The sequence below is a fragment of the Polyodon spathula genome, chromosome 8 (genome assembly GCF_017654505.1).
Source record: "Polyodon spathula isolate WHYD16114869_AA chromosome 8, ASM1765450v1, whole genome shotgun sequence".
Classification (NCBI taxonomy): domain Eukaryota; kingdom Metazoa; phylum Chordata; class Actinopteri; order Acipenseriformes; family Polyodontidae; genus Polyodon; species Polyodon spathula.
In genome coordinates, this window is record NC_054541.1 from 9,617,725 (window position 1) to 9,633,099 (window position 15,375).

Below are 15,375 nucleotides of genomic sequence, written 5' to 3' on the forward strand. Positions count from 1 at the left end.
AATATCTAAATGGTGAAGACATAAGTCAGTCAAGCTAAACCGTAGCAGTCAAATTAGCGTTCACTCCTTTCACGATGTTTCTGGGGGTTGCTTTGCATGGCTTGAGTGTAATATCATGGGGTTTTTGTTAGGGTGATATACAAGGTGCTTGTGATACAAGGGATGTAATCCCATTACATCTCAGTCATGCAGACTGGATAACAATTTATAAGATGCTTAGTCATCTGGAGACACTGGGCAAATGAGCAGTGCTACAGGCTGGACAACATAAATTCAACATTCATTGTATCCCTGGCATATAGCCTTTTCAATTTCAAAAGTTCACTTCCAATACAACATACAGTACAAATATATTTTTATATAGTGCCCTTTACGCCATGGTATCCCAGAGCACCGTGCAAAATTAATAAACAAAACAAGAACTCATATGTACAATACATGCCAGCTCCAACCAATTATATTGCACCTGTTGCACATCCTTTTAACAGCTTTATGAAAAAGCACTCCAGTAAAGCATCCTACAGAACAGTGAAATGTTATTGTCGGCAATACTGCAGTATACTAGAGGTAAGAGCTAATGTTTTGACTAATCCCTTATCAGGTGTAAAGCGCTCACCTGTTTGGCAATACATGACTTTAGAAATGCAGGTATGCTTGTTACACTGAGCTACGCTTAAACCAGCATGTTTGAATTAAGCTTTGGCTGCCAAATCGACCTTAGAAACCACCTTTCCAACACTGTTAAAACAACCATTTTCAGAGGCACAAAACCCATGATGGATGAGACAGTATTAAAAATGAATAAAAGAATAGGCTTGGATTTCAAATGTAATTGTCCATCTCTGTTTTTGAGATTTTCTCTTGTGGTTGTGAACTTTGCTTCTAGTTTGAATGTACTACACGCTTGGTAAACAACAAAGCTTTCCGTGGAACAAACAACAAACATGTCTGCTGGTTTGTGATGCGAGACATAAACAGCAGGATCCGAGCAGGAGGTGCGTGAAGGCACATCACTCCTGTCGTCACAGGAAATTCAGTTTGTGAGTGAGGCAGACCCACAGACAGGGAGAGAGAAGCAGAAACTAACCAGCCCCCAGCTGTACAAAGGCGGTGCTGCTCTGAATTTACGTCAGCTCACACCTGCACACTGAACTCCAGAGGAACAAGTAAGAGGAGGACTTCAGAACTTCAAACTGTACAGGAGGACTTGAGGGAGAGTGTAGAGAGCGCACAAACACACACACAGAGGAATACAGCGTCTACCCACTGAGGATAAAGGACAGGACAGCTGAAGAAACACAGCATCACACCCAGAATAACTGAAAGGGTACAATGATGTAAGTAGAATTAATTTTATTTATTTATTTATTTTCAAGCTTACTGATAGCAGCATGTTACACTAGTGAACTGCTGTCGCTGGTTATAAGAATGTTATAGATCTCAAACTACATCATGCTGGATATGTGTGTGTGTGGTTTTGTGCAACACATTACATCATCTTTAATATCTGGACATGTATACACATACATCTGTGTAATATTCTCCAAAACTTTGATAAAGTATGCAGGGTTTGTTTTTTTTTGTAAAGCTGGTAGACTGAAAAGAGCCAGTGTTCTTGGGTTTTCAGAAAGTTGACAAGGTGTGTATCTTTCACAAAAAGAATACCAGTGCCTGCTACAGGTTAAAATATATACAGAGTTATCAAGGACTGGGTAGTGAATGAGTAGGGGAACTCTGTGTGGTGTTAATTTCACTCTAGTAGCACATTTGAAAACACAGTGTAATTGCACAGAAGCATTACCCATTTCCAAAAAGTTTTGATTTGCAGTAACAGTCTGTATAATTCTCAGCGCTGACAGCCTCTGCAGTGATCAGAAACAGATGTGTGTTGATTCTTATATTGGGACTTGGCATTGTTCCACAGCTAAACAGGAATCAAGTGTCTGTTTGTGGGTATTTTTATGCTAGGATGGCGGTAGCTGTGTTCGATTCATTATTTCACCATGCCCTGTTTTGTATGCATACTAAGGAAATGTAGGATCATCAGTTTTTTGGTTGGCATGTATTAGAATTGATTTATGTTCAAAAACAGAAAACTCTGCAAGTGGAAATTCCATGTTTTTCTAATGGATCTAACCTCCAACAGGGGGTTTACATGTTTCACTTTAGAGCAAAATTGAATTTTTCCTTGGTGTAATGAGTACAATGGGAGCTATTGTGAAGCAAATAACAACACTTGCATGTTTGTGGGGCTGGAAATACCGTTTTTAAATCTTTTCCCCAGCAATCTGCACCAAAAATATATGTATGTGTTGAACACAGCCTCTCAGCTAAGACACGTTTGCACCCTTTAAAATAGCAGACTGAGACTTTCTAGAGTACTAAACTAAACATTTCTTAGCTCCTAACTAACAAACTGGATGGCTAAAAAGTTTACCAGCCAAAAAAACCACACTTGCTTCACACACAGTTTGCAAGTTACCACACTTTACAAGGGTCACACAGTACCTCTTTCTTTCTTTCTTTCTTTCTTTCTTTCTTTCTTTCTTTCTTTCTCTTTCTTTCTAGGACTTTTGGTCTTTTCACTGAGACCTCAGCTTCACACAAACAACCCAGACCAAACATTTCAACCTGTTTATATACCTGCCTGCTAATTAGGCAGGTGACACTAATTAAATTAATAACAGAATTAAACAAACAATCAATTAGGCATGTGGATATGCAAACATAACCACAAAACCCACATTTATTTGGCAGGGATAGGAATTAACCCCATCCCTGCCAACCAACACAAAACCCAAAACTTTATATACAGGCAGTGGTGTATTTCATTTTTAATATTTTAAAGAATAACGTGATTGCTGTGGCAGCAATTTCCCCGTTTACATGAAATACATTTTTTAAAAGGAAAGGTAAACTGCAAACTACAATAATTGAGTAAGAGCTGCAGTTTAATATACTGTACCTCTAGGGTTTGGACAAAAATACACCAGAGTAAGAGTGTCGGTAGGAGTCTGATTCTGACTGGGATTAGGGTTGCCGTCTGTCCCTGCTTTCCCTGGATCATCCTGGTTTTGAGGAAGGTGTCCCTGAATTTCAATATGCCTTCCTGGGACACTAAAAGATCCCGGTTTTTAATCTCATCTCATTATTAATCTAGCTATTCTACATGCATGTCTATAAGATCACTACAGCAACACCGTAATGCCAGTGCCATCAATTGAGCTAAATAATAAAAAAAGAGGTATTTTTGCTCTTGGCTGTCAATCCAGAGGCTATTTCTAGAACGCCAGTGCTCCTCACACCACCCCCTCACATTAGCAGTTATATCTTGTAAGGCCTGTGGTTGGAAAACTCGGTTTTGTGAAAAAGCTTCAAGCAGCGGTTATCTACATCCTCCAAGCAAGTTCGAGAAACTTTCAGATTCAAAACAGCAGCAGAAAAAATATGCCATTGTATAGCTCCTTTTCTAGAGTATTTTTATATATATATATATATATATATATATATATATATATATATATATATATATATATATATATATAAAATTACTGCCGTGCACTGTAATTACACATGCGATATAAATCACCTTATATTCGTGGTTTTACAGCTTCCAAAAATCACAATTAGACGTTTTAGTTCAATCTGCATTCAAAGTATTATAATTAATTATTATAATATTATTAATATTATTATTAATAATATTATTATAGCTTGGGATTGCTCAATTCACCCACTCTCCTATGTAAAATGTTACTTACTGTAAAAGCAGGACAGGGTTTATTTCAGGAGGCTGTTAATTAAATACAACTGAATTGCTGTATTTTGATACAAGGCACTAATACGTATCAATATCCAAATATTCTCCCCTTTTGTTTGAATACATTGTAGTAAAAAAAGAAAATGCACATATTCCTAAATCAAATCAAATATTCTACAGCTAGATATTTCAATAAAGGGTTGGCACAGCATGACATTCCCTGTGCTGTCTGGTCACATTGTGTTATACATGCTGTACATGTAAGTCATTGGCTAATCATACCAGTGCCACCTTCCCAACCTGTTATATTATATTATATACTCTTGTATATACACGGTTTCTGAAATAGCACATAAGTCAAGTGCCAGTTCACCCAGATGTGTTGAATCAGGAGGCTTCAGCAAGGCTGGCCTTTCTATGAGGCTGTAGAATGTGATAGAAGTGCAGAGTTATGCATGGTTATGAGAGAGCTAAATATACTCCAGTTAAGCTCTATATAAATGACCTTAGACTCTTCTACTCTCTGCTCTCAGGCTGAAATGTTTAGCAATTTGTAATAAAGACAAGTGGGTTTTGATTTTTCAAAGCACATGAGAAATTGGGTTTTAACACATTTGCATCAAAGGTGCTAATTCAGTTTAAGAGTAACTTACAGCAGTTGCAGTCAGTCTCAGATATGCGAACCGCTGTTTATAACCTCACACTTGTCACATTTTGTCTTCGTAATAGTAAGAGAAAAGGAACACAGAGCCACAAATGATGAAGAGCAGGAGACTTTTTCGAAGTTGTTTAAGATGCCTAATCAAAGCTCAAAGGGATCTAACTTTTTCACACACACGAGTGCCTATTGTTTCGATATCACTGATTACTGACCAGGAATTGAAATTCTCACACCCAGAAGTTGTCATCCATATAGGTATACAAAGGATAGAAATGACAAATTGACGCTTTCTAATACATTTGCGCACTGCTGTGTGTGTGTGTGTGTGTGTGTGTATATATATATATATATGTGTATTGTACAAGAGACATGGAGGCAATGTTTGCTTTCCCTTCAGCCTGCAGAGCCAGAGTTAGTGTGTTGGGAGTTTGTGATCAGCAGCCAGTGGAATCCAGTGTGAGATGGGAAGTCATCCCACTAAAACAAGGCGCAGCTCTTCCTTGCAGTCCAGCTCAACCAATCAGCAGACAGCCTCCACTCCACAGCAGAACAGCATGACCCTGCCCTGCAACACAGGTGAGAATCAGCCACTGCTACACACTGCTTATACCAGTCCTGTAACTCAGGGATCAGTATCTAAATACTGCAGCCCCTAAACTCATAAACCCAGTATAGTGTGGACCTCACCTTAATGTATCTTATTAACAATGATGCTAATAAGATGGGGTCAACACAACCTCCAGAATGGGAGAAACACCCACCGCCGATGTACTAAACCGGTTTCTGTTATCTTAAAATAAAAGCAATAAAAGAAATAAAAGCAGGGCAGGTTTAGAAATATGTCACAAGATAAGCGTGATGTTTCGCTGGAGGACAAAGGAACCATTCGGTTCATTTTGTGATTTTAAATATCTTCACCTTGAATGTATTGATGTTTCCCTCTGCACACTATCACTGGACTGGAATTATAAAAAAATTGCACAAACTGTTTCAGGGAAACTTCTTGTGACTAAACTAATTTTCTTTTAATAGCGTGCATTTTGATCAGATAAGAGATATGCATGAAGACAGACCACGTATACAGATAGGTCAGCAACACATTCGGTTTATAATTAGCCATAACCTGTCACTCAAAATCACAAAGGACGGATGCTGACCCAATGTTATTTTCCCCAGAATGTAGATGCAAATCACACACTTACTAATTTGCCACCGCTTTTATTTTTATGACAAGGATAAGAAGCAAGAAGCACAGTGTCAGTTCTTTTGTTGTCGGTTTCCTCCCGTTAGCTCAGAATGATGTTTCTAACCTGAAGCTCTTGTTTTGTAGCTCTTAAGAAGTATGTGGCAGTGTCTCTTTACACCTACCCTTCTGGAGGGCCGGCAGAGGCTACTGTTCGAGTAGGAGAGAGGCTCAATGTACTTTCAGAGTAAGTGCAAATAACAAAAACATGAAAACATGCACAGACAATTACAATTTGAAATGCATTCTTAATGACTGGGTTGTAAAACTCTTTTACCCACCTCCTTCTATACAGCAAACTGTCATTATCTTAATCTATGAATAACACACACAGTAGTTTAGAACAGCAGTAACTCATGGTTAATAAAACCACAGCTGGTAAATGGCCCCACAGGACAGAGATCTCTGAAGGTACTGTACTTTTTATTTCCCATAGTATTAGGCCAACACTAAACAGTTACTTTATTGTAGGGAAGGCGACTGGTGGAAAGTGTCCTCTTCAGCAACAGGCAAAGAAGGGTACATACCGAGCAACTATGCAGCCAAAGTATATCAGAGGTAAGTAAAGCAAAGCGCCGTCCAATATAGTTCTGCTGTAGCATGGGCTGAGAAGCGTGGTTAAGCCTGGCAAGAAACCATGAGATACTATAATGCTTAGGACAGCATATATCAGAGCACTGCAGTATAATGACCAACTTGCTGTTTGTCTGTTTTCATTTCCCATAATATAGAGTGGTAATGATAACCGAAGACATTGAGAATTTTTCACACTTTGGTATTACTTCGTATCCATGTCTACAATGATAAGATACCTCTTCTATGTTGGCAATCCATCTATTAACATCAACTTTCCCAGTCCCTTTGGTAGTTGTAACTGAAGTCCCATGTGTAAACATGGCCCAGGCATGGGAAACCTGAGAAATTAACCTTATTGGCTGTATTCATGTACCAAGCAACCCCTAATTCAGAAAGAGGGGGACATATCACATATACAGCCTATTGTAATAAGACATTGACCTATTTACATGAATGACTAGTTAGTTCTTGTGTAAGTGGGGTGAACTAATCCAGGTAGAACAGACAGCTGCTGTAGTTGCTCAAGTATGTAAGAGTGACATCATAAGTTCCCCAGTGGGTGACTTCATGCCTGCCTATTAGAGTTTCCATAGGCACTGTGCTCTACTGGGGATTCACAGCAGTGGAAAGCGCTCCTCCTGATGCTTCTGCTACCCGCCGGAGCTCTCTCACACCTGTTTCCTCTCTCAACCTCCCCCAGGTGGCTCTATGAAGGAATCAGCCGTGACAAGGCAGAGGAGCTGCTGCTCCTACCTTACAACCGTGCCGGGTCTTTTCTGATCCGGGAGAGCCAGACTCGCAGAGGTGAGCGCGCCGCACTGAGGGCAATGTAACTGCAGCGTAATTACCTTTGAACACATGTGATTTCCCATGAAGTGATTGCATTGCCTGTTTAATTCATATGAAGAAGTCATCAATAATGATACATTTAACATGCTGTTGCCCACCCTCTACTGAGGAATTGATGTTAGCTTTCTGAAGTAATTGTGTACAGTGTTATGACAAGGCATGCTTAGAAAGACTATGGCTTGCATGATGACTTTAAAGGCCACACTATTATACACTGAAGCAGAGTTTAGTAAGCTGCAATCAGATAGAATGCACTTTAATTTACCAAGGCTTTTCACTTACTCTGTTTATTTGCTTTTTTAAAAGTGCTTCTTAATTAGGCCGGGAAGTTTGGATGAATTAATTTTGTTACTATTTGACTAATTTTGTGATTGATGAAAAAGATGTCTGGCCCGTTTGCTTTTGCTTACAGCATGTCATAAAGACAAGTAAAGTATGATAATAAAGCACACCACCTCTCTCTGCTTGTTCGCTGCCTTATCACTCAAAAACCCACTAAACCACAATGACACAAACCCCTTGCTGCCAGATCGAACACAAGATCAGAGAGAGAGAACAGTGTTATCAGGGTAATAACAAAATGGAACAAAACGAATCGCTGATTTGCTAGATAGTCCCCCAAGAACGTAAGCACAAGTTTTTACTTAGCTGATATCAAGTCAGCATTATAAAACTCTCGCACAGTCATTCTCCAGAGCTCACAGTAACAACAAGGTAACATCTGCAGAACAGAGGCTAGTGCAGCAGAGACAATGAGAAGAGGAAACCACAGCTCAAAAACTGCTGAGGATCCCAGGTGCACACAATATTGATGAGGTTACAATTAATAGAGGCGACCACACAAAAAACAATGCGACATGCAAGCCGATGCATGTAATATGCAGCAGCAGCAACGGGATGAGCATGTGGCTGTGGAGATGTTGTAGACAACAATGGAAAGATTTTACACTGGCAGTGCCAGCCTTCGTCAGCTCATTTCCTTCCTGAGAGATGGGTGCCTCTTTCAGATGTATGAAAAGGAATGTAAAGGAATCACTTTTTCTATTTTTTTTGTTTTGGTTTAAGATTCGTATTCATTGTCGGTGAGGAGGTCTAACAGTGGCACGTGGGAGTCCATCAAACACTATCGTATCAACCGACTGGGGAACGGCTGGTTCTACATCTCCGCACGCCTCACCTTCCCCTCCCTTCAGCACATGGTCGACTTTTACACAGGTGAGTGTGAACGAGGGACCCATGGTGTGTCAGGGGATCAGAAACACACTGCACGAAACTAGAGCAAGAGAGACGAGAAGCTTTGTTATAATCTTTCCAGTCACACTGAGCATAACGTCTGCTTTGGTATACAAGCCAACACCATAGTGGATTGCGTTTTTTTTTGTACTGCGGGTAATAGTCTCTGCGCACAATACCTGTTCACAAGCTGGAGAGCTGCTGCTGAATTCACGAACCACATTCAGAGAAAAGTGACATTTTTTAGAAACTCTTCAACGTTGCAGTCAGTAGGTAGCGATTTAAAAAATAAAGTTCCAGATGTGGTACATCCATCATTTTGTGAGAAATTGCACCTACTTACAATGAAAAAATAAAAATTCTGTACAAGATGTAAGTCAATAGCACACGCACATACAGAAAACAAAGACATATGCATTCAAAGGTTAAGATGGTATTAATACAGGGGGTGGAACATCTGGCCTCGCTAGCAGTCAAGCTGTCATACAGTATTGCCCTCAACCTCCTCCTCTGAGCTTTTGTTCTTAAGATGGGGCTTTTTCTTCCCTCTTAGTGCTGGTGTCTTTGAGGCTGGAATGAGTCAGCCTGTTAGCCGCTGTGGTGGGCGGAGGGAATGGAGTCCCGAGGAACAACGTTTTTCAGTTTTTAGTTACAGCTCAAGAGCATTAAAGGGTCTTTTTTTTATGTTTTATTTAAGAGCAACATTTTCACTTTTTTTTTTTTGTTTAACATGAAACAAATTATAAAATGGGTGCAGTAAAGAGAAGTATCAACCTAATTTATTTTGCCTCTAGTTTGAGTATTTGGTACCTTTCCATTCTGGTGATTTTGAGGTTGTTTGCCTGGTGGTTGTGGTGGTGTAGAATACTTGTTTAATCTCTAGTCATGATGTTTGGTTTCTGCCCTTCTCTATAGACTCAGGAGAGGGTCTGTGCTGCACTCTGAACGAACCATGCTACATCCAGGGCTCCAATAACGTCCCAGTTCAGAACATGCCAGAACCCACCATGGTGAGGAAGCCCACCCTCAACTGGAAGGATGTAGACAGGTACGCAAACCCCTCTCCCCCTAGACACCACAAAGGTGGTCCACAAACAAAACTGAGCCCGCCCGCATACAACCAACCTGTCCATACAGTCATTGAGTTGAAAACAATCGCAACAAAGCTTCTATTGGTGTAATTTGATACATTATATTTAGAATTGACTTTGGTTAACAAAAATAGAGTAAGTTATCATCACAATAGAGTTAAAGGGAAAATTGAAATAACAGACAGTTAAAAAGACTTAAAGCAAAATGACAAAAGTAGCCTGTCCTCAAATGAAGACAATGGCACTTAATGGGTTAAAAGCTTATTCATAGTAAGAAGTTGAACACATTGTTATTCCAGCTAGAAGTTATAGCCATTCTTTATTTTTTAAGTTTGCTAATAAAATAAAAAAATGTAAAAAAATGTAAACATTTACAGGCAGTAAAACACCGTACAGAAAAAAGCTGGCTACTATGGCTAAAATGATTTCCCCTTAAGAGGTTTTTTATCTTTTGATTCTAATGTGACTCTGCCGGGGAAAGTCAAATGATCTATACAGACTGCCTGCCTGATGGAACCGTGCCAAGTGAGTGTTCCTTTACTTTCTCTCTTTGCAGCTCCATGTTGTTCGGTACGAAGAAAGAAGACACAGAGGAGTCTCTGGTGAGCGAAGGTCTGCGTGAAGCCATTAACTCTTACCTGTACATGACGGAGGAGAGGGGCTCTGATCAGGGGGGCTGCAGCAAGAGCTGGAAGACATGCTGAGCAATGACACAGTGCAAAAAAAGGAACATAATTAGTGATTATCATTTTTTGCATAGCTCACACTGCGCCCGGTGACCAAATTTAGAAACTGTGGTTCCTTAGATGAAGGAACTTTCAAGATGAATGTCCTGCTCACCCTGGATCTCCAAGACCAACAGAGTAGAGTGAAGCTTTGAACGAGAAGATTATTGACTGCAGAAAAACTAGGTGCTGTTAGTTCTCATTGCTAGCACTATTACTGTCCAGCAAGCCAAAAGACTCTTTAAGATACTCGACAAGCGCTCTGGGATCCTCCCCCCTCTCCTCTATAATGAGGACTGGTCTAGGGGGTCTTTGACATTCACAAGACAGGAGAGAGCTCCACTGTAGGGACACCCACGTACGTCTTCATGTTTTCTTTGGACAGTCGGCTTATGGTTCAGGTTTTCCCAGAACAAGTCTGTTTCATGTAATCGATCTGTAAAGTGATTACATGTTTGTTAAACATAATATCATAATGTGATCCAGGAAGTGTGCAGCCCTTTGGGTCAGTCCTTTCAAAGTTAAAATAAAAAATTGTAATAAGTGGCTTTTATCTGTTTAACAAAAAGTGACATTAAAAAGAAGTCATATAAGGCACACTATCCTCTTAGCTGTAGATGGGATGTTTTTGTAGATTGGATTGAGTTTCTCGCTCTGGCACAATCAGCTCATTTGTTGAGCCCTGCTTGGCCGTTTGCTTCTTTAGAGATTGTTTCAGCCACAGGAAGCAGGTCGATACTCACAGGAAATAGCCGAGATACCATGTATTGCTAAGTGGAAATATCTGATGTCATTGCAAGCCTTCAGGCCTTGGCGTGACCACTGAACCCTTGGTGTGGGCAACTGAACAAATGAAGCAAGCTGCCAGAGTAGGCAAAGTTTGGACCGTTTTTTAAGCACAACTTTAGGGGTTGCAAATAAAGCCTTTTTGGTATTTTTCCAGGATGAATGGGGATGAGAAGTTAAAATTAGCAGACAAATAAAATGCACACTAATTAAATGGCACCACAGTGTTTAGCAATGATTCGTAAAGGCTTAGTTACAGCGTGATTCAACCGCATGTAATCAACCGCATGTAATTCCTATTTGGTAATTCTTAACTCTGTCACTTGTCAAAACATTTCTGGACTAGACTAACAAGTTTTACTTGTGAATCTGTTTTAAAGTAACGTGAAAGTGAAATGACAGAAGGGGGTTATGTTCTGTACTGTTATTTAAAACCACAGCAGTGTGTTTGTTACAGGAAATAATTCAATGTTTTTAATGTGTTGTTGTTTTTTTTTTATCATGACTGTTTTATTTTTATCAAGTGGGACAGATACATTTGAAAATTGTGACCCTTTCATTGAATTTTGCTGGGGTGAGGTGTAAACTTGAGGTTATCTTGTGTACATATTAACTTGTATATAAACTAATAATAAATTATTTCTAATAAATAATTTTCAAAAGTAAATAGTTTTCAATAATAAAGTTTTATGCAAAAACTGGGAGCATCTATCTTAGAAGAATTACCGGTAAAAAACAAAACAATTAATAGAGGATTGTACTTGATGACAGAAATAGACATCATGAACTCCCATTGCACTGCACTTTGAGCAATTCCTGGTTTTACTGTGAACCTTTATGGTTGTTTGCAGCTGTGAATCTTTTTTTTTTTATTATTTTACTGTTTTAAGCTGTGCAAATGTGATATATTTAACCCATGCTTCATGCTAGATGTATATATAATAACATCAGCCTGGCTCTGTTATACTGTTCATATCGTTTATTAGTTTGCACATGCTTGTATACTCTCTGTATTTAAAAACCACACTGGTAGAAAAAAAGGCAGCATGATTAATTAGACTAATTCCATATCCTCACTAACGATTTCTGATTCAGTAACCCCTCAACGCTCTGAACTATATATGAACTATATATATATAGAATTTCCACTACAATAATAGTTGTATTTAATTTTTTTTCATTAAATTATACTCAGATATGCCCTATGACTCCTCGATGAGGTAACCCTGGAAATTGTTAACACACAAAGTACTCTGCGTTCTGTATGGAACCACCTACCTTTAATTCCCCCCGCCACAGTTCACCTGGCTGGTGAAAGTGCCTTGATCACTCATACTCTTTCTCCAACTTTCTCAGAGGGTTTACAATTCCACCAGATTTTTATTATATTATTCCTGACCTCCAGGACACCCCTTGGAAACAAGAAGGCTGCATCCTTTTGAAACCCTTTTCAAAAATAATGTCAAACTAATAAGACACAAAATGTTTTGCTAAACTTTATTAACAGTTTTCATGCATTAAGATCAGCAAACCTGCCCGTGTTTATCCTAGTTACACTGGAGGGTCCAAATACTTCCCAAGATACCTCAGAACTTTTATCCACCAATTGGGAAGATGCACAAGCAAGCACTCTCTCATAGTAGGTGACCACCACGCAGTTACTTTTTTTTTTTTTTTTTTTTTTTTTTTTTTAAGACTATAACAACATAAGAAAGTTTACAAACGAGAGGAGGCCATTCGGCCCATCTTGCTCGTTTGGTTGTTAGTAGCTTATTGATCCCAGAATCTCATCGAGTAGCTTCTTGAAGGATCCCAAGGTGTCAGCTTCAACAGCACTACTGGAGAGCTGGTTCCAGACTCCCACAATTCTCTGTGGAGAAAAAAGTGCCTTCTATTTTCTGTTCTGAATGGGAAGATATCTTCATTTCAGAAACTATACCAGCTTTCGAGAAGCAATGTTTCATGCAATAATGCTTCAGCCACAAGCAGGTGAAAGTTGTGTGCAGACAGTTGGGGTTTCTTGTTGTGTAAGATTTGATTACAGTACTGAAGTTTCAAGCAGTTTGCAGTTGTGTACAGACAGTATAATGATCTATAGATACAGTAAATATATGTATAAACTACAGTCTAATTATCTAAACAGTCAGAGCCCACAGAACTGAATGGGAGGGCAGACAATAAGCATAGGAAACCTCTAGAAAAAATACTGTTTGTTTGAGAATGTGCCATCCCCACATTGAAATGTACTCTGTAGCACAATATTTATCATGGTTTCATTTGTACACAAGGTTTAGAAATTATGTTAAACAGATAATATCTATTGCTACATCAAGAACTCTGACATATATCGCAGTAGTCAGGACGTAAGTATTCCATTAAATCTCATGCTGCCTTCTATGCAGTACAGGTTTGGGTTAATTTCATTGCCATCACATTGGATTATATTAATAAAGCATTAACATGCCAGGAAGCACACAGGGCTTCATGCATTCCCTGCCATGCTAATGTTTGACTCCAATAGATACATGAAATAAACCTGAATATCATTCCAAACCACTACAGAGAGCAACTCTTTCATTCAGCAGTTACCCCACAACAAAATAACTTTCTGAGTTTAAAGAGACACTGCTGTTCTGCATGGGGAAGTTACATACAAACCCCACCTGAACTGAACACTCAGTACCTGAGCAACACAGGGACACCAGTGTCAACTTCATCTCAAATGCTATTCTTACTAGCATGTTAAGAGTTCTTCAGCTGAGAAGGATTTGCAAAGAAGGATAGCTGTAAAGCACAATAACGTGTATTGGAGAAGAAGCTGAGACTACACCAGCTGAGATGTGAACTAGTAGTTCAATAGAAAAAAAAGCAGAATGACACTTTAGGGTTACTATTTCATACCAGATAACCGCATACAAACAGTCTTGTAAGTTTGTATCATAAAAGGACTTTAAATTAAATCTAAATTAAATATATGTTATCCTTAGTTCAGAAGTTACTAATTAACTAATATAGTACAATGCCATGTAAACTTATTCAGTGACCATATTCTGTTTGTACAATCCGTACCATATCACACATCACTGCATACATGAAGAGGGTTCCTTAGGGTTACTTTACCGCAGCGTGGTTCATACTCAGAACAGTCTTTAATACAGGAAGGCCTTGACATTTCTTTGTTCTTTGCAGCGTTGGAAAAAATGTACAACTGCCTGTTTGTCTGTTTAACACACAGGGAAGTCTTAATACTCAAGAAAGCATGAATTCGATTCTACGGCTATGCAGGATGTTTAGTGCTTCTTTTCTGTGAATCTCTTTTCATAGTATCTTCCCCGAACTGCACACCTGTGTGTGGTTTACATGCAGTTACACTAACACAGCAGCATCGCCCCCCTCCCCCCAGGCCTCACACCCACTTTCTCACAACAGTGATAAAACAATAAAACACAACTAAAGCCCATTTCCACAAATACATTTTCAAAACTCTCCACAAAGTATAGGTACTCAACAAGGCCAGGCCAAGAAACGCTCTTTAACAAATATCAACTGTTTACAACGTGGGAACAGACTGACAGTTGTTTTTTAATCATTTTTAATATATAATCCAGTGCAATTCTCAATTCTGTGCTGCTGTGCTAGGTGTGTAGATGTACCACTAGGTTTTTCTTTTGCTCTGGAATTTGCTTTGTGATCATTTCATCTTGTAAATTTTCCCTTTTTTTTTGCATGAAATAAGGTTATGCTCTACAAAAATGTTGTAACTTTAAAGCAATGTACGACATTTCTATACAATAAACTAAAACTTCACTTCAGTTACAGAAGTAGGTGATGATAACCAACTGGTGTGAAGGATGACAACGATGTTTAAGCAGCTCTCTCATGGAAACTCCCTGAATGCCACTTTGTTTACAGTTCAAAACCTTTACAGCAACATATTTGTGCATGTGGCAAACCACATTTCAAGAAGAAAACTGTTTTTATATCTTTTTATATCAGAACAAACGTAATAGCATTTGCTGAACCTCACAGGTTTAACTGAGATAGATTAAAGACTGTTACCAGCTCTCACTATAGGGTTCTCTGGTTATTGATTATGAATCTCTGATCAGGGAAATGGGGAAGCTCTTGAATAGAAATGTCCTATAGTAATGCAATGCAATTATGGGAATTTGACACATGTACCTGGTCTTTCACAGTAGATTATATTGGTTATATTTTATTTTAGGCTCTCAAATAAACGCAGTGGTCTCAGCACATTTCTCTCAAGCCTCTTCTCATTTTGCTGGAGACTCGGGTATCACAAGATCCAGCAATAAGTGGCCTAAGATCTGTAGATTATTACATGAACAGATCTTCAACTCAAGGTTTTGTATTTATAGAATAAAGCAGTACTAGTCAATAACAATGATCTAGTCAATAACAATGATCTACTCATATGTCATATGTGGGAG

At 38.9% G+C, this 15,375-nt stretch overlaps 1 protein-coding gene across 1 annotated transcript; it reads left to right on the forward strand.

Moving 5' to 3' along the window:
* Positions 1 to 779: 779 nt before the first annotated feature.
* On the forward strand, positions 780 to 11,537 carry LOC121319338 (src-like-adapter 2). Its single transcript, XM_041256670.1, has 8 exons — positions 780 to 1,337; positions 4,819 to 4,997; positions 5,752 to 5,851; positions 6,136 to 6,222; positions 6,941 to 7,044; positions 8,155 to 8,304; positions 9,238 to 9,370; positions 9,970 to 11,537. The coding sequence occupies exons 2-8, from the start codon at positions 4,883 to 4,885 to the stop codon at positions 10,115 to 10,117; spliced, it is 837 nt and encodes a 278-aa protein (XP_041112604.1). The 5' UTR covers positions 780 to 1,337; positions 4,819 to 4,882; the 3' UTR covers positions 10,118 to 11,537.
* The last annotated feature ends 3,838 nt before the right edge of the window (positions 11,538 to 15,375 follow it).

What these genes read in the sequence shown, in the direction of transcription:
- LOC121319338 (XM_041256670.1), top strand. Translation starts at nt 4,883, where the DNA reads ATGGGAAGTCATCCCACTAAAACAAGGCGCAGCTCTTCCTTGCAGTCC. An exon ending in GACCCTGCCCTGCAACACAG is followed by an intron (nt 4,998 to 5,751) that starts GTGAGAATCAGC and finishes CTTGTTTTGTAG; the next exon opens with CTCTTAAGAAGTATGTGGCA. An exon ending in CATGGTCGACTTTTACACAG is followed by an intron (nt 8,305 to 9,237) that starts GTGAGTGTGAAC and finishes CCTTCTCTATAG; the next exon opens with ACTCAGGAGAGGGTCTGTGC.